The sequence below is a fragment of the Anopheles stephensi genome, chromosome 3 (genome assembly GCF_013141755.1).
Source record: "Anopheles stephensi strain Indian chromosome 3, UCI_ANSTEP_V1.0, whole genome shotgun sequence".
Lineage (NCBI taxonomy): Eukaryota > Metazoa > Arthropoda > Insecta > Diptera > Culicidae > Anopheles > Anopheles stephensi.
The window spans coordinates 61,790,292-61,817,887 of NC_050203.1; the positions used below are offsets into that span (position 1 = coordinate 61,790,292).

General features: G+C 48.5%; 1 protein-coding gene and 1 long non-coding RNA gene across 3 annotated transcripts in view; one reads left to right on the forward strand and one right to left on the reverse strand.

The window, feature by feature from the left end:
- Positions 1 to 27,596, forward strand: part of LOC118513596 (epidermal growth factor receptor) — a 90,810-nt gene that overhangs the window by 52,935 nt on the left and 10,279 nt on the right. Inside the window, exon 1 of one of the 2 annotated variants that reach the window (XM_036059597.1) lies at positions 4,126 to 5,429. The exons of the other annotated variant lie outside the window; for it this stretch is intronic. Coding sequence (XP_035915490.1) covers positions 5,240 to 5,429 — 190 coding nt within the window. The 5' untranslated portion in view covers positions 4,126 to 5,239. Of the gene's footprint in view, positions 1 to 4,125; positions 5,430 to 27,596 lie in introns of those variants that run through there. 2 annotated transcript variants of the gene reach the window in all.
- On the reverse strand, positions 8,167 to 17,695 carry LOC118513598. The gene is made up of 3 exons (XR_004906493.1): positions 16,937 to 17,695; positions 15,461 to 16,858; positions 8,167 to 15,388 (listed from the first exon to the last, which is right to left on the reverse strand). It is a non-coding gene; the product is annotated as an uncharacterized LOC118513598 (long non-coding RNA).

Below are 27,596 nucleotides of genomic sequence, written 5' to 3' on the forward strand. Positions count from 1 at the left end.
ACAGCTTCAGGGTTATTCTACGATCAGTTTTGTCCAAAATCCTAGTGCTCTGTAAGGGTCCGTTCTACACTTTAATGTAACATTATCTGCTGTATTCTTTTTTAAGTTGTATTATGCCTTAAATGACTGGTTTAAACAGCACTAAATTCCAAAATTTAATTACAGCTAAATATGTTCTGTCGTATTCCTTTATCTAATTCATACTACCGATTGTTCCTACTTCATTTACTGGAAACTCTGCAACATAGTGTTTTAGGCGATTCCTGGTTAGCTCCGTCTCTCCTATCAAATATCAAACTTACCACTTCCGAAAGAATTATGAGATCAAATCAGTGGTGGATCTAGCCAAGGTTGACGGCCGTTCGGAGTTGAAAGGACCTGCATCAACCTCAGTGGTAGGTTCAGTCCAAATTCAGTCCACCTAATGCGCTCTAGGGAGCTTGATCGGTCACTGGAAACTCCGAATTTTTTAAAGAAGCAGGATTAAGATAACATGAACCGTTTAACGGAATAAAACGAGCGTTCAAAATTGTGAGCCTGAATTTTTTTTTTGAATTAACAACACTAATCTGGTGGAACTACAAAGATAGGAATGGAGTACGGTACAATCTTTGCCACTATGCGTTCATTTTCTAATCCGCCTATCAAAGCAAACACAACTGTGCAAATTTTTCCAACCCAGATAATGGGTTCTCGTACCGCTAGCAGCTGAACGGTGGTACGGAGCATGCTGTACCATTGCTAGGTGCCAATTGGAATACAATTTGTGTAATTGTTTGACGCTAGAAATGAGCAGCATGTGCTTACAATACTTAGCACGCCGTCGAACGTAACTTGAAGCAAACAGAAGATTACAACGCTGTTCCGCATCTAGGTATCCTAGAAGAGCGGTACGCAGCGAGCCAGCAAGTCTATTCCCACAGCGCAACGATACGATTGCGTGATCCTGCAACACACACATACACCAAACTGGTGCACATTCTCTTCCGGTAGAATACAAATAGAAGTTAAAAAAAAGTAGTATCAATATTTGTTAAAGCCTTTCAAGCTCTCACTCTTCGCATTCCTATACTATCAAGGACAGTAAACAGCAGCATATGGTATCCAACGCCCAGCGCAAATACGATATCGAGTTTAAATATCAGCAGTACAGGGCGAAAAAAACGGCTTGATAAATAAAAATTCTTCCCAATATGCAAAGATGGGAGCTACTACGGTGCGCAGTCGGCTTGCGATAAGCCCAGGGCAGGCTTCGCGCTGGTTCTGTTTACCGTACCGTTTTATTTTGTTCGATCGTGCAAACGTGCGAACCGTTTAGCACACCGCATATTAGCAGCTCCGAGCAGCAATACTGCGTCAACGGTTCGGTTCGGAGGTAAATATTTGGCAGCGAAAGAAATCGCGGCCCGCATCGCCCAAGCCCAGTGTGCTGTTTTTAATCGAAGCCACAATTCGAAGAACGGAACACACACACCCTGCGCACGGCTTTATTTGCGGTGCGTTTCGCTACTATCGGTCGACACAGTTTGGGGTTCGTTCGGTCGGTGACGCAGGTCGCAGATTTTGGGGCTGGCTATTAGTGAGTGCGCTGGGTTGTCTGACTTTTTTCTGTTGTTGTTGTTGTCCTGGTTGGGGGCTCATGTTGGGGTCGTTGGGTCCAGAGATCTTTGCATCCAAAGCCCACCGATGTTCAGTTTACGGTAACTGGGTGCGTTTGGGTTGGTGGCTAGGAAACAGGCTAGAAGAAACGACGCTCACATTCCAATCGAACGGGCCGAGCTGTAGGGTCGTGACGCTTGGGCAAACCCTTGAGGGGGGTCTCTTTCACCTTTTAGCTAGCCGCGATGCAAAGCCAGAGCAGAGCCCGCGATGATGCTGCAAGAGCTGACAGAGCTTAAGACGGGGCAGAACGAGTGAAAGAGAAACGGAGAAAGAGTTGATGGCGGCTTAAACGGAACGGATTTTGAGGCGATATGCTTTCGCCCTCTCTCTCTCTCTCGCGTGTGAGGGCGAAGGGAACTTAGGGAGGAGCAGCAGTGCTGACGGGCGAATTTACCTGTTTCTCTGTGGACCCCTTTCACGATCGAGAGCCGTTCGAAAACGATCTTGCAGCCTCTTCCAAGCTCCGCGTGGTGCAAAGACGGACCGGGGCGCGTTCGCCGTAATCTGAGCCACCACAAGCATATGTATGTGTGAGTGCTGGTATGTTGACTTTATGTTTTTATATCTTTTGTTTTCCCAACTGCTTCGCATAATCCACCACCGACACATCGCCAAGGGAAGGAAGTGTGTGTCCTACAGGTGCGTGAAGCTGTATTGGTTTCTCGCGAGATCTTCGATCTCTCACGACGCATGCAAGGTACCAGATTGAAAGCTTCGCTGCGCAAAAAAGCTTCCTTCGACGGGGGTTCCAGCACACGCACACACACACACACGCAAACTCAGACGCATACCGATGCAAAGCTGCTGCGCAGGGGTTGAAGATCTTTCTGGAGCAGCTTTCCCGCTGAGCATAATGGTATTGGCAGCAGCTTTTTTTTCTCTTCACAAGATGCTATCCATCTCACTCGCACTCCCATAAGCTTTTGTGGACGATTGGCATTTGGTGTTATTTTTATTATCTCCTCAGGGACAGGAACGGCGACGGTGTGTTATGATGAAATAGGTTTCACCATGGAAATTTAATTTAAAAACGCGAGCTTTTCGGTACACAAACTGACACACTTGTTGGGAAAACGTTGAGCTTAAAACACTCCGAAAAGGTTTACTATTTTGCAAATCGGTAAACTACTACTTGGTTGAAGTTGTGCGTTCGCTAGAACCAAACAACATTTATATATGTAACCCATTAAAAAATTGTGCCACTCGCCGCTGTGGACCGTTTACTAGCCAAGCGACAGCGTCTTGCAAAAACACACAAACACATCATGTTTGTGCAAAGAGTGCCCTATGTTTTGCGTTTCAAATAACCTGCTCGACACTTGTTGAACATGGTTTCAACTCTTTGTTTTTTTTTGTTCGCCTTTAAGATGTTGGTGCATTTGTGCTTCCGTAAGATGGTCACTTTTGTCGCGACCTGTGTCACCTGACTCAGCACTGAAAAATGTTTATTATTTTGTTGAAGTTTAAAAAACAACGCTGTGCAGTTCTTTCTCAGTATGCCTCTTCTTACACGCGATTGTTTTGGTTGTCAACCGTCGGTTTTTGGGCGCAATTCCTGCCGATCGCGAATTGCTGCTTGTCGTATCGAGCAGTACCAGTTTGGCCCGGACCAGATACGCAACGACGAAAGAGAGCGTACGCGTAAAAAAGGGCTTTCTTAGCAGTACGCCGGGGGTTTGAAGCATTTCATGCTGCTTGTGGTTGGTCTTTATTTTGCCGTACCGTATCTTGTTACACACACCTTTCCTCGATGGCATTCGGATTCGGGTCCCTCGCGTGCGTTGTCTCGCCGTAACGCCGTTCCGTTAGGGGTTGGATTTTTAAAGCCTTGTTGAAGTGTGCAATAAAACACTATTGCACACACAGACGCACACACACACATATGCGCCGCGTGCCTGAGAGGTTTCGATCGGCGATCGTAGCCCGGGCACGCACACCATCATTCAACCTCCGGATAAACAACATGGACGACGCTTGTCTCTCTTGCTCTCGCACACACACACACACACGCACGCGCACACATCGCGCAGTGATCTTTCCCAATGGCGATTCTGTTTCATCTCGCTGTTTGTCATCGGAATGTTTTTCTTTTATTGTTGTTAAACCATTTTCTTCACGTTTATGCTGCAAGATACTCGTTCGCTGTAGCACACTCACACACAGATAGAACACGATCGCGATGGCGCGCGCGAGAGAGAGAGAAAGCTTCACACGGTAAAGCTCTCCCTACAACAGGTTTGTGTACGGGTTCCAGCAGCATAAAGGTTTATGCTGTTGGGCGAAGCTTTAAAGCTTCGCATACAAACAAAACCCGGGCGGGCTTTCAACGTCAACAAGGTGCCGTCTTGAAGGAGCGGTCCCTTTTCTGCGTCTTGCGGCCCGCAACGCACTAGTGCGAGCGAGAGGGCAAACACGCGCACGGCGTACGCGTCTTAGCGATCGGTGTGTGATGTATTCTTGCCGAATGCTTCTCACTTCGAGTTCGGATGCTAAGCAGTGCGCAGGTTTTGCGTCGTGCATGCGTACGTTTCGTTGCGCGGGTGTCGTGTGCTTTTTGGTCACAGCGACGTGATTTTGTTGGAGGAGTGATAATAGGCACGGAAAAAGAAAGGAACAGAAACACATCTGCGCAAAAAAGGTGATCGAGATCGAAGGAAGAGTGTTGTGTGGTTGTGTCAATTTTCTTTATCCGGAATTAAACGCCCGAAAAGCGTGTGTCCAGCACAAGTGGCCTACCGGTGGTGTGTGTGGTTTGTGTGGTTTTCCTGTCGGATGTTGATGCGCATCCGTATCTGCCCCGTACGGCACGAGCTAACGCCAGAGCCCAACGCTAACGATCGAACAACCGGGTGGCTTCCATCGCTCTTGAGCACGTTCTGGCGCTCGACCGTGCAATATTGTTGCGGAATCAGTTGTCAAGCGCGTCAAGTGGTTGACTAAGTGAGGGAAAGGGATCACCCACTTTACATGAAAGATTTTTGTGTTTTTGTACCGCCCAAACCACTTCATTCGGAGTGAGAACCCCGGATCGAAAATCCGAGCGTTGTTCGGTGCGAGTGTTTTCGGTGTGTGACAAATACGGTAGTGTGTTTCGAAGTGCGACCCACAAGCGATCGAGGGAGCAAAGTTGGGGCAGGAATAACAACAAGCAAAAAAGGTTTAATAGTCAAGTGTGAATAGTTCGAGATCTTTGCTCTCCGGTCACAAGTTGCGCGATCAAGTCAAATTGCATCACATCGTGTAACGCGAGCCGCGCGTGCAGGAAGTTGTAAGAATCCGGGGTTTGTTTGTTTGCAAATCAAGAAGCAAGAGTGCGTTGTTTGGTGTTGTGGACGTGTGTTGTGACACACAGTTCGGTGTCTTTTATCTGTGAGTGTGTCTGTTGAAAACCGCGTAGTTTTTCCCAACTTCTAAAGCATCGCAATAGCATAAGGAGTACACCCGGTTCGGTAGTTCACTGTTGTTCACTCTAGTCAACGCGGAACGACGATATGAGCCAACGGTGACAGATCGCGAACAGAGTGGAGCAAAACCTCCTCACCTTGCACCCGCCCGCCCCACCGGGAATGTGGACACGATGAAGGGCTACAACACGAGTTTAGCCGGCACGGTTCTGCTCGCGGTACTGCTGCTCGTGGCCCTGTTGCCCGTACCGACCCGGGCCGGGTACGAGATGTACCGGCAGCACCGCCAGCGGCAGCAAATGGAGCGCCAGATGCAGCTGCGCCATCACGAGGAGAAAAAGTCCGAGTTCGTGAAGGGAAAAAGTAAGTTATCGTGGTTCGGGTGGCGTGCAAACACTCACACACGCACAACGTTCACATAATGTTTACCGTCTGCTAGCATACATTTTTTTTTTGTTTTGGGCTTTTCCTCTGGCTGGGACCGGGTTGTTATCGATCGAGCATTCGACTGTGGGACACACATCGAACCTGAACAATCGATATGCTTTGATGATGGTGGTGGCTGGTAGTACGGAGCAGCGCCCTTATCAGCCCGAAGCATAAGCAGGGTAAACATTTACACCTTGGCGAACGCGACGCTTGATTCCGGTTTAAGCGAAACGTCTTTACCTCCCCTTTTTTCGTCTTTGAGGAACCTCCAATTCGTCGATAACAATCGTCCTCTTTGATATTAGTTTTGAAATGGTATCGATTGCTAGAGCGTTCCACAGCGAGATACAGATGAAGATGTTCCTAATGGGACACTTCTTATCCAGTGCTGTATAGTTCGACGCTTCGAGACAATCGATCTACTTTATAAATGAATTCTATCGTGACTTCCCTTACAGCATACTTGTATCCACTGATCTTCTCTTCTCTGAACTTCATCGTCAGCTTCAGCTGCCTGCAGCTATCAACAATTTACGCAACAAGAACCGTATCCCCAAATAACAAATTATTTAAATTCGATGCTATTCATCGGAGTCTGTGTCCTGGATTCAAGGTCCGCCGCATGCATAGATTTCCATAAAATCATGTTCAAAATAATCCTCCAACATCAGCTCCGATAATATAGAATTAGATGCTCACCATCGTTCGATACCCGATTCCATGAAACAAAGAAACTCTTCTTCCCCAAGGAACGTCCCGAAAACTTAAAAAAGATAGGGTTCGGTAATATTCCCCTTTCCCAGGGCGCGAATGGTACGAATGCCCAGCGGTACCGCACGCCAGCACCAGACCTTGCGCCATTTTGGAGTCGAGTGTGCTTCACGCGACCCTATAATTTCCCTGTGGCATCTCTGGCTAGCCTTCTACCAGCCATCGCACTGTAATGGCTGGAAGGCAGAACAACGACCGAGTGGCTACCTTTGTTAGAATAAACATAATCTTTATGATTAAACATGATTTGCACATACACCGTGGAGCTTAAGAACGGGAGGAAGCTTCAAAAATCCAGCATCCAAAGCAACGGGCGAAAACGAAGCGCAGAGCAAGAAGCAAAAGCTCCCCTGCAGAATAAGCGATCGAAATGAGGCGCAAAGAAGCACGATGAAAACGTTCAAAATAGCTGCTGGGCAGGCGTGATCGTGGCAGGATCCGCTCTGCGCCGTCTCTTTTGCTGTTTTCTCTGCGCCTGTAGTGGTGTGTCTGTGTGGCCATCATTACGCGAGAGAAAGAGCCTCCCAGCATCCACGACGAGCCACGACCACGGCTTGTGTCTGTCTTTTGCGCCCAAGCCTTTAAAGGCTCACACACGCAGACCTCTGCGTGAAGACGCCAAAACGACAGCTAGGGGCAGGGCCGCGGCCCTGTAACAATGGCGCTTTTGTTGCGAGCCTTCACGTCGTGACCACCTTCTGCTGCTGCTGCTGCTGCTGTTGCTGCTGCCGCCACAGAGTCCCCGTTCCACCCGCAGCTTCCCCACCAGGATTCGTCGCCGTGCACGAATGTCCGAACAGGGATACATCTCGGTGCGGCACATCTGCAAGCGGCAATCTGGGGCACTCTGATTCCCGCTGCTTCTTGCTCCCCGTTTTGCGCTTGCCCGTCGCAGCCCAAAAGCACATTATTATTAATCTTTATCTAGATGCTTTTAGTCGGCCGGGGACCGATTGGCAGGGATGCTGGCAATGTTTCGAATGCGGATTGCCCACTGCGCGAGACGCCGAACGCCGAAGGCAGCATAATGCTGATTAATCTACCTGAGGAACTGGCGGCGGCCGTGCGCGATTTTGCCGAGACGAGGGAGTAAGTGCGAACCGAGCGAAAGGTGGCCCAGGTTAATGGACGCGTTTGCTTCATGTTTCGTGCATACGGGTTGCGAACTTTCTTTGGGCGTTCTTTTCTCGGTGCGCTCTGGCGATGTATTCTGGCGAGTGACCTGCGCGGCTCATCCAATTAAGGTGAAGGGGAAATAGGACGGGTGGCTTCTTCAAGAGCCCGGAACTCCAACCCCACCCCTCCCCTTAACGACTTCGTCACGATCACGATCAGACCGAAAACGTCAATAATGTTCATAATGTTGTTGAAGTTCGAACCTTCGTATGGGGGGGTAAGCAATATCGGCCCACTTCCGACTGCTACAGTGCCCAGCCGGAACATCGTTTCAAGCGGGCTAATGAGGAGTCTTCTATCAGCTTACTCATTGAAATCAATCATCCATGGCGTTGACGGTGACGCAACGCCTGATCGATGCGACATCGTCAATAGCTGGTACACTTTCTTTTCCCCCAAGTGTGCGCCCCTTCGCGTCCCAGGTGCGTTTCCTAAGTTTGAGTAGGAAAATTTGGTGCAACCATGTTTTGCGGTGTACCTCAAAGACTCGGGCCAACCGGGCACCGGACGGAAATGGGATAGGGTTTAAAGTACCTCACTACTTCCTATCGGCCGAAGTTGAACTCAATTTCCTGCACAACCCTCGTAAGTTGACTTCGTTGACCCTACGCGTGAGGAACGTGACCGGTCAGTGCGGAACGAACAAAAGCTCGATGTTGGATATATTTGTTTCGGTCCTGGCCCTGGTGCTCCACCGTTTTAACGCAAAAGCCGTATGTCAGTACACGGTGATGTGGTGTTAAACCGCAACGAAGCAAGTATCGGTACATGGTGGAAGAATTATTCCAGCGTTCCGTTAAGAGCTTCTCGAGTGCATCGGTAGAGAGTTGTGCGACTCTAAAGCATGCATTTACCGTACTGCACCGCGGTTAGAGTTCGTGGAAATGAGCGCGAATGCAGCATGAACAAAAAGCGCGCACATCACGAACACCCGGGCAAGGTGATGACCCCACGGGCACGAGAGGTTGCACTCCGTGGCATTGCAATTTGAAGTTAACGCCACCGATTCTCGAGAACCCGTTGCGTCTTGCAAGTGGTTCCGAGCCTGTTAACGTGTGTTGGTTCATACCGAGCACACACACACACACACACACAAACACATCCACAACTTAGAATCGATCTGCGTTGCATCATGTGATTTCTGGTGGAAAAATCTCTTAGCGTGTATTAGCATATTGCTCGACCTTGTGAGTTGCTATCCTTGATCGTTTAAGTGTACACTTGAAGCAAAAGCAAGTATTGATGTTCATCAGCACTACATCAAACTATAAATTTCATCTCGCAACCCGTTCCAAAGATTACATCTCACCGCAGCGCGTGAGTGTGTCTAATGAAAGAGCGCTCCGCACCTTTATCGGTACAATCTGTTAGTTCCTATATTTGCACCGTTCTATTAATGGTACACCGGAGAATCGGCTGCACCACCGGTGGGACTTCAATCATCACTTGCTCTACAACCACCAGTTCCAGCAGTGGTGATAGTGGTGACCGGTGGCAATCCGTACGGCACGTCTCTAATTAAAGTTCCGCTGTCATCTCGCATCCGACATGCACCCGGGACACGGATGACAACGTCCGACGACGAGTGGCGCTCTCGGTTGCCTTTAAATGGAACTAGCGAAAAGCCTAGCCTGCACATAGTGCACACTGACCGACCGTTGCAACCGGGTGTGCGCTAAGGAAAGTTGTTTCCTGCTCGCACGTCTGGCCGTGTGGTGCGCCGTGGTGTTCGCTACGCCTAGTGGCATTGGGCGCGCGCTCGCTAGTACTCGCCATCTCGAACACGCACACGGGTAACAGCGAAACGGGCGAAACGATTAGAATGCCCGTGGAACCGGTTTTGAAAGGCTCGTTGACGGTGGCAGTGTGGATGTGAAGCCAGGTCTGTTTTCGCTGGTGAATGTGTTTGCCCCGTGCGCTGTGTCTGTTTCGTTCCGGGCGGTAGGGGGCCTTACTGGATATGCTAAGTGCAAGTGCTGTCTACAGCCTCCCCAGCCCTCTCGTTTCGTGCACCGTTCTTAATCTTCCCCGGAGGCTGCGTGTAGCGTTCCTAGAAGCTTTTGACAGTCGTGGCCGATCGCGGTTTGCCACGTTCGCCTGTTGCCAGGCGAACGGTAAAGATTTCACAGCCCAGTGCTAGATCTCGCTTGGCGTCAGTAATTAAACACAGTCGAAGCATATTCACACTAGGCTAGGGTAGGGGCCTATCGGGCGACGAAGAAGACACGGCTGACCGTGATCGAACGCGTCCTTCACAGTTGGATACGAGCGATCGATTCGTGATGCTCCGCTCGGTAACGAACAGGGTTGACCTACAGGACGTGTCGGGTGACGTGGGCTCGCTAAGAAATGACTTTCAAATGAGACAGGTCCGGCACAGCATCAGCAATCGGATCACAAGAATCAGTTTTCGGGAAACAGACAAACCCCGGGATTTGATCCTCCCAACCCCTCCGCCACAAACCACTGGAACTCTCAGCAACTCTCAAGACCAGGCAGCGAACGCAAAGAACAAGGAATCTCGTCTCTAGGACCTCTCCAGCGGCCAGCGTTCTTGGGTCAAGCAATAAGATGAAGTGAGGCAATGATCAAGAATCTCACTTCTTGGAAAATAGCAGAAAAGAAAGAAATGACCTAGGCCGTTCCCGGGAATCTGAAAACCACCTCCGGGGAGACAGCACCGGCTAGACAAGAGGGAACGGATAAAGGCGGGACGGAAGGGTGGACGTGCCAGGCCAGTGCGAAGGACAGATGCAGAGAGAAACCCGATAAAAGGTACCAAGGCACTTTTATGCCCTGCCACAGCTCTAAACGCTTAGTAAAAGTGACGCTGGCAAAAGAGGACCGACCCAACATCGTGGGCAACGGTTCGACGCAACGCCACCACCGCCACCGCATTCCACCACAATTCCATGATTGACCCTACCGGTGGCTTGCAGGAAGAAGAATGGGCAGGAAAAAGTGGAAAACGGCTAGATCGACCAACACCAACACATAGCTAGAGTGTGTCGATACACCTTCTTCAGACAAAAAAGAAATGATCAGCTGAAGAGATCTTACCGAGATCCTCCGTGCTTCTACCTGTTTGATGATGGGCTTCCCTCAGGTACCTCTGGGCCATCAGTGTGTTGGTTTCTTAAAGCACTGCCTCATAACTATGGCAACTGCCGGGTATGTTCGAGTCTGTGCGTGCGTGTGTGTGAGTCTACTTTTGTCTGCTGGGGCTTGATCGACGGCGCACGGTGTGGCATTTGACGTCGGGCCCATGATCCGAGATGATCCAAGGCGCGCAATCATGGCGATGATGAAGAGCTACAGCATCTCCACCACAAAGCCCCCGCGTAGAACCCGCGTAGAACGGGCACGATGATGATGCAGAAATCGGATAAAAATGATCATCAGAAATGATTTTAATATTTTCAACATTATAGTTATTCCTTTCGAGAGCGTTTAGCTGCGAACCGCGGAACATTGCGGATGCGAACGGAATGAAGAGATGAGTGAAGAGTCCGTCGAAGATTGACGGCTGGGATCGAGGGAAAGGGGAAGGGGACGCGCATGCGCTGGAGCGGGCGAGAATAGAACACTCATCCTCGTTCGATTAATCGACTGGTTGTTCGCTGGAGGGCTCTCAAACGCGCACATGGAAGTATATATGCACAGCAGGTCCCTGGCGAGGTGCGGTTTTCGAGGTTCCGGCGTTCGAGCGAGCGAGGCCCGGAGTGATGGGAGTCGTCTTCTGCTCGCGTGAAGGGTGTAAGACGACTTTCGACTTGATTAACTAGCCTGAAGTGGGAGAAACCCGAGGAAGAAAGTGGGTACGGGAGAAAAATGATTTAATTTGAATTTTTGTGGTTGGCAAGATGAATGCCGTTTGAAGAGGGTTTGATAGGCTGTAGTTTTTTCGGGGAGTGATGCTGATGCTGGAATGGGTTGCGGTCCATGCTAAGAGTTGCGCTCGGGTGCAATGACTCGGAATGTAAGAAGCTCCACAGGCTTTGGGCGAGAGTTTGGATGAACTTCACCTGGAAGTGGCTGTGTCGAAATGTGAGCGTTTATGAAGTCGCGCTGTCGTACTGTGTCGGTCTGATCGTGCTCTGCGCACTAACAACGAATGCCGTATCAGCCGACTACATCTGGAACGAAACGTAACTAATGCTCCAGATACAACAATAAACAAAAAACAACAATCACAATTTGTTTGGTTTATGGCCACACAGCCTGGTGGCCTCCCCTTTGCATCCCATACAGGGCCTGCCCAGTATCGAATAACCAGTTTGTTTTCATCACGCCCTGCTCGATAGCTTTCCTTATCAGATCATCAACGTTTACGATCTTTAATAATCAGAACCTTTGAAACTCGAACAGCGACTAATCAAAATATTTTTCTTTCTCCACTTTCTTTCTCTCTCACCCTCCATAGGTAAGTCCAATCAAAGCTGAACGACGTGATGCACCCGTAACTCTATCAAACGGAACTGTCCGGGGGTTTCGGATATGGCCGGACTTTGCAAGATCTCAACCATCAGACGACGAGGATAGCAGAGCAAGTAGAAGAATCAAAATGTACCCATCACCAACATCTCCACAGACTGTGCGGCCGAGACCCTTCCAATTTGGATTCAACCGCATTCCTGTGTCCCTTTCGCACCGGCGCGCACCCCCTTCCGAGAGTGTCCGAGGTCGTAAATTAGAGTAGTACTATAAATCTCCTACAGTCGGGTCAAATTTCTACCTCAGGAGAATGCACTTCATCTTGCATCACCAGCACCACCGCAAAGCACCTAGGAGATATGTTCCGGGCGGGATCACGATAAAACTTCGTGCTCGCACGATCCCTCGAGCCTGCTTTTTTCGTGGAGATTCAACTCCGCCAGATAACAGCGCACAGATAGCCCACCAAACACCCCAAAACGTCCGTACGGGGAGAGAGAGAGAGAAAAAAACAGGACGAAGGTGGACTCGAAATCCAACCCGAGCGGAGGCATTGATCGCGATGTACGATGGCCCTTGCAGCAGTTGGGAAAGGTCTCTTTTTTGTGCTTCGTCCGATTCCTCTTCGCTTCTTTAATGGTTGAAGTACAAACATGCCATTGGTTGGGTTCTCTTCTGGTTTACCTTCGCGTGATCTCAACGATCGCCTGCCCAAAGGGGTTAGCGGAGGAGTGAGCGAGCGAGCATAGGGAAGGCTTTAAGATTTACGGCACATTTGCCGGACTGGCCGGGCGATGTCACGATATTTAATCCGTTCCCGGGCAACCAGCAGCCGCCAGTACCTCCACGGGATAAGGTTCCGAAAAATGGTGGTGGTTTGTTTTAGGTGACACTTTGGAGCCTTTCGCCTCTGGACGCTTTTCATGCTAATTACCGGTTGATTCATTTTGTGTTTTAATTGACCCGTTTCTGCTCGGCATACCTTCTCGGTATTCCGTTGTTTGTACACTTATCGCATTTCGGTACAGCGCGAGGTCGCAAACATTTGCAAATTCGTAGCCCTTTCGCCGGGCGGTTTTGAACGTCAGAGAGAGAGATGGTAAGCTCTGCCCGGGGTCTGTCTCCCTCTTTCTGCCGTGGTGGGGTGAGCTGGAGATAAAAAAAAGTTTTAATCAATTCAGCGTTTAATTGTGCGGATCCAGGCGCCAGGAACGAGTTTATGCCGTCGGTCGGGCATGTCCCGTTGCACACAACCGCAAGGCAGCTGTACAATATTTCTCCCGCCGCCTATGACAGCACTAGGCGCAATTACACGATCTGCCGTCCAGGTGCGGTGGACACATCAGAGGGCAGTGGGAGTTGTGGTGGAGTTTTTTACATCCACGCCTGGCAGTTATCGAGCACTGATACACTTTTATTATCACTCTTTCGTTCGTCTGTGTCGACGGCGCCAGGATTGGAGCCGTAGGTCCAGGTCCGAGGGCCTAGATCCGTCGACCCTAGCAGCACTCGCGCTAGGAACGTGACGCGCTTTTTATTTGCTCGTCTCGTAACGACCGGTAACGACGGTTGTGTTCGCAAACGTGAGCCACCAGCCAAGGATCGTGGAAAAACCGGGTGAAACACCGCCGTAAAAACTAGGCACCGAGAGAGATGATCGTTATTTACTTGTTCATTTGGAAAGCAATTTGGAGCGCACGCGAGAAGAACCCTCGTGTGTCTGTGTGGAGAAGGAAGCAAAAGGGTGGAAAATAAAGTTTTTGCTTTGTTCCATCGCTGCAAGAAGCTTCGTACTTGCGCCTGGAAACGAATGGCTCAATAGAACCCCGTTTCCAATTCCCCTTTTGCCCACTCCGTTCAATGATCGATAAATCACGATAGGCAGAGCAATATGACGCGGCACGCGAAGTGGGCATGAAGGTGAAGTGCGAGTGCGACGGGCAGCAAAAGTATGAAGAGCCGGCACCAATGAGGACGAGCTTGCCACCATCACGAGAATGACCTTTGGGAGCGTGATGAGCTTTGTTTGGGGTTTGTTGTTGTTGTTGTTGTCGTGCTCGTGTCGGTGAAGGTTCGTCGCTTGCCATCGCGCACAAGTCGGGCCGCACGTTAGCGATAGTGTTCGAATTTTCGAGAGCCCTTGTGAGTCAGCTAACTCGTGTGTTTGCAGCATTCGGGGTTTCTAATGTTAAAAGTATCGATTTACCTTGTCTTTGAGCGTTATTTTTGCCGATCTGCTCGCATTGATGCTGCAAATAAAATGGCGCAGTCGCACCAAATTGTTATTGTGCTTTTTAGTTCACTGGAACTCGCCTCAGACGGAATTAAACGGACGTACGCATTCCTTTACGTTCGCTTCCAGACGGCGGGAGCTTTTTGCCTTGGTTCGGTGTCTTATTTCGGCCGCGCAGCCCCCATTGCTGGTTTGAATTCTTCTCCAAAGACTATCCGGACACACATTCCCAAAGGGGTAAATTCTGCAACAGTGGACATGTACGCATTCGCGGAACAGTTGGCCGCTTAGGTTCGCGTTAAAGAGAAACAAGCAAAAAAAAAAACGAACGAAAAATGCCACCATCCCGACCACTTATCTTAGCAATGTTTAAATGATGTTAATCGGTTTCGGATTCTCCGTTCCGTTGCCGTTCCAAATCTATTTCCATTCCGGTGTGTCCAGCGCATGCGGGATACTTCGATTGAATTCTCGCGGCTCAATAAAAATCCCGATCTGCTGGCCGGCCGCTGTCCAGGCCCGGCTGGCCCAGGAATGAAATCGGGAAGAGAGAAGGTTTTAAATTTCTTTGCTACCCCACTCCGCTCCATTCCGACCGACCGGTTGGACATCGATTTGATCGTGAGTTTGCTCCCCCAAGCCGCGGGGGGAAACGTTGAAAATAGTTTTGTGTGTTTCTGCTGTCCACGCTGCTTCGCGAAGAAATTCGAGCCCTCGAGCTGCTTGCTGTGTTTCCTTCGCGCTTTTTCCATCCCACCCCGACCATCGCTGGCTGGCTAAGCGGATTGGTATCTCTTTCCAATTAATATCATTTTTGTTTGAACGATTTCGACGACAGTTCCGATCGGCGCGTCGCGCTTGTTTTCGGTGGGTTTCCTGCGTACGAAACCACGGTTCGAACGGTTTGATTTTTCGTGTGCGTGTGTTTCTTGTGCCTTTTTTGCTCACCGAAAGGTCTCAAGGATCGAAGCACCGTTGTGAAGCGCAGGAGGGTTTCACGAACCTGCCAGCTTAACCTGTCCACACACACACACACACGTACACAAAGACAAAAAAAAAAACAAAATCAATTGCCCCAAAAAAGGGAAGGAATCCGGAATCTACAGCAAAAGTGCTCCGATTACAGGGCCGGTGCTCAGGCTCAGGGTACAGGAAGAACACCGTGGTGAGATACACCGCAGCGAAAGGAAATTTGACCATTTACTTGAGCCCAGCAGAAGAGCGCCCGGTAGGCAGCGGATGTCTGTGTGTCCGGACGGTGTGACATTTCGGCTTTACGCTTGATGTAGGGAGAAAATTATTGGAATATTATCAATCGGGACGGGACGAGGTTGGTGGGTTTTGTTCTTACCATCGAGCTTGGGTTGGCTTACTTCCACTGCACTCAAGTGATGGTCCCTTTTCTGGTTCGCTAATGAGGCCCTTTTTGTGTGTGCGGTGTCCTTTGGAATTTACCTTTTACGATCGATCGCTTGCGCTTTTCTTGCCGTGCGGAATGTTTCGGTTCGACATGAAATTTCGGTTTGCGCAGCTTATTAGCGACCCGATTTGTGTCCTTTTTTTTTGGGTGTTTTGTTTCCAGCTCTATTCTCCGTTTGCAACACAAAGGGCAGTTTTGTTAGTCCTGTTGTTGGGAAAAAGTCGAAAACATTTAACAAGCGTTAATTTAATTTGAAGCAAGCAGCGTTATACACATCTTCAACCATTCGGTATCTGAGGTAAGAGGCAAATGAAGAGTATGAGAATCAAAGCTTCTTTAAAACAAAACACGAAAAATAAAATCGATTGCTGAGCGGAGCCAAAAACTGCACAAGAATAGATGTAGTTTACAGGAAGATAAATTCTCTTGTCCTCTTGTTTATTCCCAGCTGAGGACTATCTAAACTTCACCTCCATGAAGGCAAATCTGTAGTGTCGTAGGCGCGTATCACACTCGCCAAAGCACCAATAAGGCCACCGAGTGAATTTATAATGCTCACAAATTAAAGAAAACAAACCCAATAACACTCGTTTGCCGCCAACAAGCGAACGATTTTTAATTTATCTTCTTCGCCAAACGAACCCTCCTAGCGTTTTCCGATCGTTGGTTGTGCCGATCTAAAGATCACGATTTCTACCCCTAAAACACCGCTACTGTGATGCGCTTGCCACTTTTCTCTCGCTCAAGCTACTCGCAAAGCAGAACCTTTGCCGAAAACTACATCAACAAAAACATACAAACGATCAAATGAAAATGAAACGGTTATTATCGAAGCCTTGTACGGTTAGCTGATTATCATAATATATAAACCAATCGTACCCACTATCACTCATGTGCTGCTAGTTCTGCAGGCATGATGCTTGTTTCCTTCCACGCTTTCCTTACTATCAACCTAATGTTTATGCACGTTTGATTATATGGAAGTGTGTGTGTGTTAGTGGCCGGAACAACACGTACAGGTTCGGTTTTGCGGACGGACGCTCCCAAGCCATAGTGTTCGGCCCCGGGGATGGTCTGAGAATCGAAACCACGCCATGGGAAACTCCCACGCTTCGTACCGCCATTGAACCCGGCCTCCTCATCTGCTTCCTCTTGCCCATTTGTTTGAAGGTGTTGTAGAAGAGTAGTGTGTACCACCACGACGCCAACGGATCGTCGCACGTAGGGGGATGCAAATCTCAGCCGGGGGGGATAAACGGGTGTTATGGAAATTAGAAATCGTACTCCACGGTGTTGCTGCTGCTTCCTACGAAGAAGCGAACGAAGAAGCTGGTGGGTAAGAAAACAGAACCTTCGAGCGAAAAACACACACACACACGCGCGCAGGCGCTTGCAGACAGAACTCACTCGTCGATTCCGATGCGTTCGATTTCACGCTGTTAACCGGTTCGCCGTTTTGTTATGGTTGCGCACGAACGATTGTGTTGGCTCGTTGAATCATTTTCACCTTCGAATTTAAGCATCCCGTTGCGAGTGCATTACCGATGCGAGCTTAAGTGTCGGGCAGCTGTTGCAGACGGGGACGCTGGGTCGAAAAAACAATACGAATTATGCTGTGTCGTCTTAGTGACACACACAGACACGAAAACTAACACCACTACTCCGCGTGCGCAACGTCGATCGATCAAACAGCGACGATCGTGGGAGGAGCGCGTATAATTTCGCTTTTCACGCCCGCCTGTTTCGCTGCGCTTTGATGGCTGCATGCATCGGTGCAGTTTTCTGTGTTTTTCGTTTCCTTGAGGCCAAATCGTGCTGTGCGCCTCCAATCGAGAAAAAGCCCGTGTAAAGGGTCGGGTTTTTGAAGAGCTTGTTTGATATGAACCTACAACCAACACTAGCGCACACCCAAAGCCTATTTTCAAAGCAAAGAAAGCCTTCCTGTGTTCTGCGGCGAACACGAAAACACTATTCTCCCTGCTTCACGGGCCCGCGAAAGCTAGCTCCTCTTCGTCGACAAAGGGCTCGCACGATGCAGTTAGCACGACAGGAGGGCTGTCGTGGTACAAAAAAAAAAGAATGAGTGGGTAATCGACAAACCAGCGAACAATGTACACAACACAATGTCGCCCACGGAAGAAAAGAAGTCGCAGAAGTGTCACAAGACGCGTTAAACGTAACGGACACGTGCAAACGTGGTATTAGTGGCTGTGCGTCGAGTGGAGCTTAGCAGATAGGGGTTTCTCCCTCTCACCAATTTAATTGCTCCAAGCCCTTGGCCGGAGTGAAAGAAAACCCTTATGCGAGAAAGTGTCTCTGCTGGAGCAACAAAAAAAAGCCACAAGTACTGATTTGTTCTAATTTAAAGATGATACTTGAGGCGTTTCAGTTTTATTTATTATTTGGTGCCTTCACGACCGCTCGAACGTACGGTTCGGAAGGTTTAGATCCCATTTTGAAGTGGCCTCTTGATAGTGCTGTCTGCCATTGGGAAGACAATCAGACTTGCTGGCGGGCACGTATGGAACATATAAAAGGTTTACTGCGTTGGGGCGGACTACAGTCGGGCTTTTTTATTGCTTTTTCGAGAAGTAGACAAGAGGACGGGGTTAAACTATTCTGGAAGAAAATGTTGGGATTAAACTGTCGTCAATGGTGAAGCATTGTCATCATGTTGTGTAATTGTTTTATGGGCAAATAGCACATTCAAACTTAAATGGTTTTTTAAGTCTTCTTCAAGAAGTCTACTAGCCGTCGTGGACAATTGTATGATGCCTATAGAGTACAGAGAAACTATTACAGTGTTTTCAGTTTATTTAGAACAGCTGTATACCACTTCTCACTTCTGGAGAAAGTCTGAAACTTCCAGTAGGAATAATAGAACGGTCACCCACCCTATGTCCTACCAAGTGCTCACAAAATTGATAGGGAAATCCAAGGCATCGATATTTAGCTAAGAACAAATGATCGTCAAAACTCGGTTAAATCAAATGTCCTACGTGCATTACATCGCACCGAGACCACAAACGGCCGCAATGTAAATGAGAAACGAGCAAAACAACATCATTGACACATACATCTGTGAGCGTTCATGCAGGTTGTGCGCATTCTTCAAATGCCTGCATATAGTTGCAACACTACCGCGACAGCAATTCGATCAAGAATGCGCGATCGTCTCGTCTGGCGATAATGAATATCGTTGCAACGTAGCATTTGTGATAAAAAAAAAACGAAACACAAGATCACGCACGCACACATCAGAAGGTCGTTTTCACAAGTGCCATACCGATCGGTCGATCGTGCTGGGCAGGAAATGACTCAGTAGCCTGCTATCGAACGGCTCGCTAATTGTACACAATCACTTGACGCTGCCCAGCCGTACAGTAGGCACCCATTACGAGTGATCTAACGGCTCAAGTGCTTGAGGTATTCGTTTTACAGGAAACCCTACAAAATAGCTGCTCGAAAATAGCTCGATCATAATGATATCTTCCCGCCGTACTGTTTTCCACGGAAAGCGTCATGAATCTGCATCTTCCAGCACCTGTACGCGCGTGTTTGTGAGAGTGTATCGCACATCACCAAAACCACTCGCGATCGCCTGGCAGTCAACATTCCGGGTCCGGGTTCAAACAACAGGCAAAAAATGGGTATTAAAATAATAAGTCAATTGTGGGGAGACCTCGGGCGGGTGGTAGGCATTCCGCCTGTTTGCAAATCGAAGCAAATAATTAGCCTCTTTTCTTGTCGCCGTCGTCGTCGTCGTCGTCGTTCGCCATCATCGTATGACACTCGCAATTTGTGTTTTTCTGCTGAACTAGAGTTGACGCAATCGGTTGCGAATTGATTGGTGCGCATGTGTGGTGGGAGCGTACATTAAGCTCGCGACCCGATTGGCCGACCGGAAAGTGAACCAATCGTGCAAGTATGCACTCATAATGAAATTTTCATTAGCTTCATTATTTCTAAGCCACACAAATTGTTTGCCTCTCTGTGCCGTGACCGTTGCAGAGATTTTCTTGTGAGGACATATATTTCTTATAATATTTAAAGAGCATACTTTGAAGATGATTCCATCTGGTGCAGAGCCCAAGCAGCTGCAACAACGGATGCTTCATCAATTACCAATTCGAACGTCTACACCCCTTTCGATCTATAATTGCAATCCAGCACGTCATCTTCGCATGGCTCGTATAAAGAGACACAGCTCCACAGGGGGTATTGGAGATACGAAAGCAAAAAAAAAAACACGCACGTGCAGTGTTGTGACCTGATTGTCCCCAATACCTGCAATCAGTGTACGTATAAAGCTGGCGCTAGCGCTTCCGCACACGCGTCAATCTTTCCGGTCAGAGTAAAAGGTGCACCGGTCCAGAGCAACATGCACTTATGCTGCTCCATTGATGTGTCTCTTTCCCTCTCTCCCTCTCTTTCACTGTTTTCTTCGTCTCGTTGCTACATTCATTAATTCTCACCGGATGTGCCTGGTGCAGGAATGCTTTTGCTTTGCTGCTGTTATCAGCACCCGGAGACTCGCCTCGGTCGTAAGGATGTGTTCCGTTTTCCGCTTCCGCCATTGCCGTTGTTCTTTATTATAGGGTCTGTGTTGGGAGGATCGTTTTCCTCCTTTCCTCGCCGAGACTGCCGGAATCGACCGGTTTTGACGTTCGGCCGTTGACAATTGGCTTCCTTCGATCGCTGGTTGAATTCCGTTCCGTTTTTTTTTTCTTGACCCGTGTCCTCTTCTTGTGCGTCACCTATCATGTTCCGTTGGTCCCGGCAGTTCGATACGGGATGGGATCGATAACAGAGTAGGTTAAAAGAAAGTGGCCCACTGTTTATGGCCGGCGAGACGAATTTTGATGAGCTTCTGGTTTTTTCGAAGCCTGCGTTCCACTTCCGGTGTCGTTTGTCATGATGAGCAGATTGGGCATAGTTTAAATACCAGTCCTGAAGGTTATCGTTGGCTGACTTTGGCTGCTGCTCGGCGTTTGCAAGCGCGTTCCTTGACACAGTACTTCTTTTGGTACCCACGAGGCTATAAAAACGACAAGAGAATGTTTCACATTTTAATGGTTTGGTGGGTGAAGCTAGCCTTGAGCACTGTACCGGACACTCAATTTACGTAATGCACGACCAAAAACGTTTTTAACTTCTTGTAAAAACCCACGATGCGTTCCGGAGCACTCGAGTGACAGATGAAAAATAATCGGCCAACTTGAAGGTTTTTTTTCTGAATTACAATAAGCCGGACGAAATGTTGCTCAATTTCTTTGTACCTGCATAACCTTTAAAGCAAAGAAGCAAATAAGTCAAGTATTTAAACCTTTGCAACACTTTTTTTTCTAATTGGACCAGCAAAACTCTTGAAAAAAGTCTAAAATCAAAACATTCCACCCCTCGAGAAAATGCTTCAGTAATCGAGCTTCGATCAACCTTTAGCCCCTATAATCCAACTCGCCAGTAGAAGGGCCTGCCAGGAAAGTTGTCTAAAATATGTTTAATTTAATTACACGTTTTCAGATCACTTCACCCGGGCTAACCGATAATGATAGGGTTCGGTTGCGTCCAGGGAACGACGACGAGTTTGACCTAAGGTAGCTCAAAGGCCGGGAGCGCTTTTCGCTTTCGATCCTAGTTCTAAGATTATTTTGTCGACTTCTATCGCACGACTACCGGTTCATTCGCTTCTTTCGGTTTAACGTCCCTCGCCTTGAATTCCTTTTAGCAGCCAGTTCCTTTTTTTCTCTCTCCCGCTGGGTTGAGTGATGCGTTGGGTCTATAATTTGACCTTCTTTAGAGCGGTCCATTGATTGATTTTGGATCGCGCAAACGCGTTCGAAAGTATCACCAAAACGCACAGACCGAAAAGACACATCGACAGTGCTTAGGAGGTACACGAAATCACGTTGGCGTTCCCACTAAGATGGAGCTGTGTCCCGGGACGCAATGCTAATTGCAACCGCAATCGACCTGTTTCGTTCCATTTTGGAGTGAAATTATTATTTTTATCCCAACTCGTACGCTCACCGGATTGGCTGAAGTGCAATTTGAATTAGAATCATTTTCCTTAAAACGCTTTGCACTTGTTTTTGTACGCTGAAGCTAATTTGCCATTTTGGTGTTTAAAGAATTTGCCTGTCTGAATAAGCTACACCACACTAAACACCTTCCTCGAGTGTTCTTTTGCGCAATGCTTTTGCATACCTTTGTGCCAAGCGCACAATCATTTATCTTTCGCCCTGACAGCGCAAAAAAAAACTACTAAGAGAAGCTCTCCCAACGCTTTACAGCAGCCATGTGTCCAGCGATCGCAGATCGACACGAGATACGATCAATGTTTGACGTGTTGCTTAAAAAACCGTTCACTTCACAGCGAGCGCGTCATTTCCAAGCGTCTGGCCGGTAAGCTTAGTACGCGGCAAACCATTAAAGTATTCACCCCCCCGATCACCGATGGAAAGTATTCAATTTTTACATTGTGTGTGCCGGGGGACCACGTCCATTATGCAACCCTGCAACGGGACACTTTACCCGGTACCGCCCGGCACCGTGAATGTCAATAATCGGCTGCCGATATCGGACCATAATGAATATCACACAGCGAAATATAAGCGAAGGGAGAGCAAAATGGAAAAAAATGTTCAAGTCAAACCATCATTAACGTTTTGGAGCGCACAAGATAGAAGAACCCTCTCTGGCCGAGAAAAATGAGCCGAAGCTTTCCTTCCCATTGCGTCAAGGGTTCCCCGCTTGACGGCGCGTTGATGTCTTTCGAGCCGCGGTTCGTGCTGGCAAATGCTTTTGCTAAAATTCACGCCTAGCGGTGAACCGCACATTTACACATTCGCTTGCGGGAGGCTTTTTATTTGTTTTTTCTTCTTCTTCTTGCCCTCAGCCTCTCCCTCTCTCTCTCTCTCGTTGCGATTCCTGGTCGGTTCCATTAACGGTTCCTTCCAGCGTACGAGATTTGGTCGTAAATCAAAGTGACGCAAACAATATTTCGGCCCGTGTTTTGTTGTGCGATTCTACCCCCGTCTGGATGTCGCAAGCTGGCGCCCTGGCCGTTGACGATTCTCCAAAATTTCGAGCCTTTAAACCAGGTACCAGGACACCGTGCGTCTTTTGTCAAGTTGGACGTATTTTTGGACGACTTTTATGCGCGCCCAGAGGCCGTCCAGCACCTCACACACACACTCGGCAGGGCCAGTTGACACAGCTGAGATGTGAAGAATCGACGATGATGACGAACCGCAGCAAATTGGCGAACGTGACTGGCCAGTGATGATGCGTCGGTGATGGTGCGTCTCCACCAGCCGGATACGAATCTTTGGCGCAACATGGCGCAAAAACTCCGAAAAACAAAACCAAAAAAAAAGCTGACACGCAACTCGTCCTCAAAACAACGAACATCGAACGCATTAGCGTCTAGTGTCGTCCGCGTGTTTAGTTTGTTTGACCATGTTTGGCACTTTTGGTCGGTCTCGTTCGCGTTTGCCCATTCCTAGCATGTTCTTTAACGGTTCTTTCGGTGCTGCTTCGTACGCTTCATGTTTCAGGCGTGGAGTTATGGCGGGGCGAGCTAGGAGTTGCTGCACGGAACGCTGCTGAATAATTGAATTTCTTCTCTTTGCATGTTGTTTTTGAATCGTTTTGTGTGTGTGATTTTTCTTTCTCACTCACTCTCCCTCTCTCTTTCTTTCTTTGTGTTGTCATTGTTGGCATACTTTGTCATTCGCCCTCGGGAGGAACAGGTGCAGTACGGGGACGCACAAACAAAAAAACAAACCTGGGCAGGTATTTCAGCCTACACTCGGGCGATAATTTGTCTCAATCGTCACATAATCGAGGCAGCAAAACGCATGATTAATGGAAAGGCATTTAAGTGTTTTGGACAGCAAACGAGAACGGTTTGACGCCGTTACGACGGCTTCTGCTGTTGTCTTCGTCTGTCTGGGAGGACCGTACTGTTTTGTTGGTTTCGGGTGGATGTCGTTCGGGCGCTCAACCTGTTATCAACCAGGTAAACACCACAAGCACTTCCCAATCAACGATCGACAAATGCTCGTTTATCCTCCTGGGGCTGGAGAACAGAAAAACCGCGAGAAGAAAGAGAAAGAAGAATTAATTACTGTTAATACCACTTTGGACTAATGGCCCACGGAGTATAATCTTTAGTAGCGAAGAACGTATCACCGTTCGAAAGGGTTTTGCGGTGTTGGCTTTCCATTATCTTCACTCCGCAAGAGTGTCGATGCCGTGTGGGTCAGGTTCTCTAATAATCTTCCAATATACACAAGGCAAGTAGTTAAACCTCATCAGCCGCAAAACTGTTCGGCGTACGGGGTGGGGGATGCGGATCATCACCAAGCACCGCAACAGTGCGACAAAATTCTGAAAAAAGCCCATCACCGAAAAACAAAACCAACCGATGGTCCATAAAATAAGCGCGTTTAATTAGCCCGAAAGACTTCTCCCCAGCTTTCGTGTGCTGTCGTTGGAGCAGGGAGATCAGATTTCGCCGCATGTTCGCAGCATTTTAACGACTAAAAACCCGCGGCTATCGACGCGCTCTCGTGACGGAATCATAAAGATATGCCCAAAACACAAACACACACGCAGCGAAACACCACCGTGCGTTACAACCACAGCTAAGGCGGGTGGTTCATGAGATGAACGCGCACACGTAACGATACTCAAATTTATTGCGCTGCCTTCGCGCTCGTTGACGATCGATACAAAATGGTGAATATTGATTTTTTTCTCGTGTCGTTTGATGGGCCGATTTGTTTTTTGCCCCGTGAGAAAAGTGCACTATCAAAATCACACCGAAACGGAGCGGATATTCGCTTGTGCAATGGTGTCGTCACACCAAGAAAATGCCAACGATCAGACACGATCACGCGATCGATCGATGTGTCTCCATAGTAGCATGCGTGAATAATTAGCTATTCAGCAACGTACCAACACACATACGCCGTTCACATGACGATGACGCATACGCTTGTGTGTGTGTACGTCTCGGACACACTACCAAGAAGCAATAAAAGACCAAACTCACGATCCGGTCTTCTTGGAGGTCATTAATTTGTAAAGCTGTGCGATGCGTTGCGATATGCCTGTGTTCGAGAGAATATGAGCAAAGTTTTATTTCATTTTTATCATCATCATTCGTCGTCTCGAAGGGAATAAAAACTCATCTCGGAAGGAGCAGCAGCCTCATCAGCTCACCACAAATTCCACAAACCCTCCGAAAAACACCCTTCCTCCCGAGGGGAAAGAGATGAGGAAAGGAGAGATGCCGGAGCCCAGAAATCAAGGTTCATCGGACAAAACACATTCAGAAAGCTCCATATGCCATCCATCATTCGAACCGTTCTGTCCATCAACCGGTGTGGATGCTTTCGGGGCCGGTCTTCCACACCAGTTCCACCACCGATCGTTTCTTCACTATTCGAGTTCTTGGTCCGAGCGTGCGGCGTACCGAAAATCTTCGCTCTGCTTCTTCCACATTCCAGGTCCGGAACCCGCAAGCGTCCAGAAAACGTTTAGCGATGGTTTAACTGAGCGCAGCTACCACATCGCTGTGTCTGTATGCGCGTGAGATTAGGTATTGTCCGTTCAATTCCTAAAGCCCTCCAGAAAAAAAGGAGGCCGAGAACAACCAAGCACAAGAACTAAATCGTACGTTACTTCTAGCGCACATAGGATGATGTTCTGCCGTCGCTCTCTTCACTCCCTTCTTAAGGTTGAACGATCTAACTGTGTTTATTTTTTTCGTCGTTGTTCGTTTTTCGTTGGTGTTGTTCATTTCGTCTTCATTAACCACAGCTTGTTAAGGCCACGAACAAGCCATAAAAATAACACAGTTCAACTCGTCGGTGCCTTGCTTTTTTTCTCTCTCACTTTCCGAGCTCATTTGGAATGCTTCACGAAATACTTTTCTAGAAAGTGTGAATCGGAACAAATAGAACCGCTTTAAGGGCTTTTATGGGGTTGTACGGCTGTTTTCCCTAGCATCGCGCGAGCAAGAACCTTCAAAGAAACACAGTTAAAGGTCTCAATTGCTTGCTCACCCACAACCACGATCGTTGTGGGGGTGATGTCCTTCACAAACGTCTCCATTGAACCTTCGGACACTCATCGAGCGGGCGGGCGGTTAACAATTAAAAGCCGCCACTCGACACACGCCCGATGTGCTTCGATCGTTCGAAACACGCACGAAAACGGTGCTGCACGCGTTTTCACTTCCAGCGTGTGCCTTTCGGATGCGCCCGGGTGATGAGGTGTCCTCCTAACCCAACACCCCTCTCCACAGGAAGGAAGGTTTTCCCAAAAAAGTATAATTTCTGACCACTACACCAGCGACCTCAAAAAACAAAGCACGTTACGGGAATGCAACCCACCGGCTTGCACAATACGTAAACAGTTTCACCCGTGGGGAGGGAGGTTCGTCGCTTGGTCCCGGCCCTTGGCGCAACAGCTTCCCAAACGTTTGGTTTTTGTTGACTTTTTCGTCTTCTTGTGCTGCTTCTTCGTCCGCGCGTAAACGAAACGTGGTCGGGTCGCGTGGCACTATTCCACCTCTTAGGGACCATGTGGGTGGACTGTTGTGGTTCGGCTTTTTTTTGCTTCTCCTGCCGTATATGTATCATACTCTCCTCGTGCTGTATGCGGGGGCTGCCCAAAAAGCATCCAAATCCCACCATCACCACCCACATTTACAACTTGTGTGTGTGCGGGGGAATGCGTGGGACAAAAGTATCGTGCGTATGGACGCAGCTTTCGGGCGCTTTTACCACATTTTACTATCGAACGTGTCGTATATTATATTGTGTTCGGCGATCAGTTGGAAGGAATGTAGTTTTTTTTCGCCTCTTACCTGTTGCGTTTTTTTGTTTCGTTTACCGTAAGTGAGGATTTTTTTTAAATCCATCGCTCTACCCCATCTCTAATGGAGCTCCGATTGTGATCAGATACGGATAAACAACGTTAAATCGCTTTTATTTGACGTTTTTGTGCTCGTTTAGCCTGATTCACTTGTTCGCGCGCGCTGGGGGAGTTCGGGAGAAGAACGCGGAAGAAGGACCAACAGCGATTGTAAAGATCCCGGAACGATATAGCAATCTCAACTTACTTGCCGATCGCCACGCAACAGGGACACAGATGCACCTACCCCAAGGGAGTACATCCCAACCACCAACCAGAGAGCGAGAGATAGTTGAAGCAAGCAAGTTGGATGCAATCAGCAACTTAGCAACGGAGCAATCGGGACCAATCGGCCAGAGAATCACCGTGAAGAAGAACGGGTGGAAAAAAGTGTGTCCCATTGCCGACCGCCAAGGAACAGGTTGACCGGGTCTTTCTGAGCGTTAGTTGACGTGTGATTAATATTAATTTATGTAATCACTCAAGAGATTCGAAATAAGTCGAACCGAGCAAAACAAACCACGCACACACGTGCTTGTCCCTTTCACCCGTCCCTAATCACACCGTTTCCCCCAGCTACCCATCCCCTCTAGTTCCCCCAATATGCTGGAATGGAATGACGCGAAGGGATTGCCGCTGGCATGCACGGGACTCCCATTATCATAATGCATCGCTGATCGCGCACCGCAGGGCCGAATGTGGACCGGCGCGCACCGTTCGCGTAGAAATCCAATTTATCAGAAATTTATAAAAATTATCCCCAACCGATCCCTGTGCAATGGTTCGTTCGTTTGTGTTTTTTTTTTTTTATTCGCCGTCGTCGTCCGAGGGACTCACAGCGCCACTGGACTCCCTTGGGTTGTCGCTGCAACGAAATCGGGCACGCGCCATCGTCGTGGATTTTGTCATGCAACCTGCTACCGGTCGTCGGTAATTGCGCCCGGTACCGATGCGTACGCGCGGAATTGCGACTTGTTGTCGTCGGACCGCTGTGGCATAAATAGCGAGCTGCAGGCTGTTCGCCCTTTTTTTTCCTCCCCGTGATAATCAATGAACGACTTCGGTCGGTATCGTTAATTATTGATCTTCCGAGAGTTGACAAGACGATTGAGGTATGGCTGTTTTTTCCCCTGTGCTT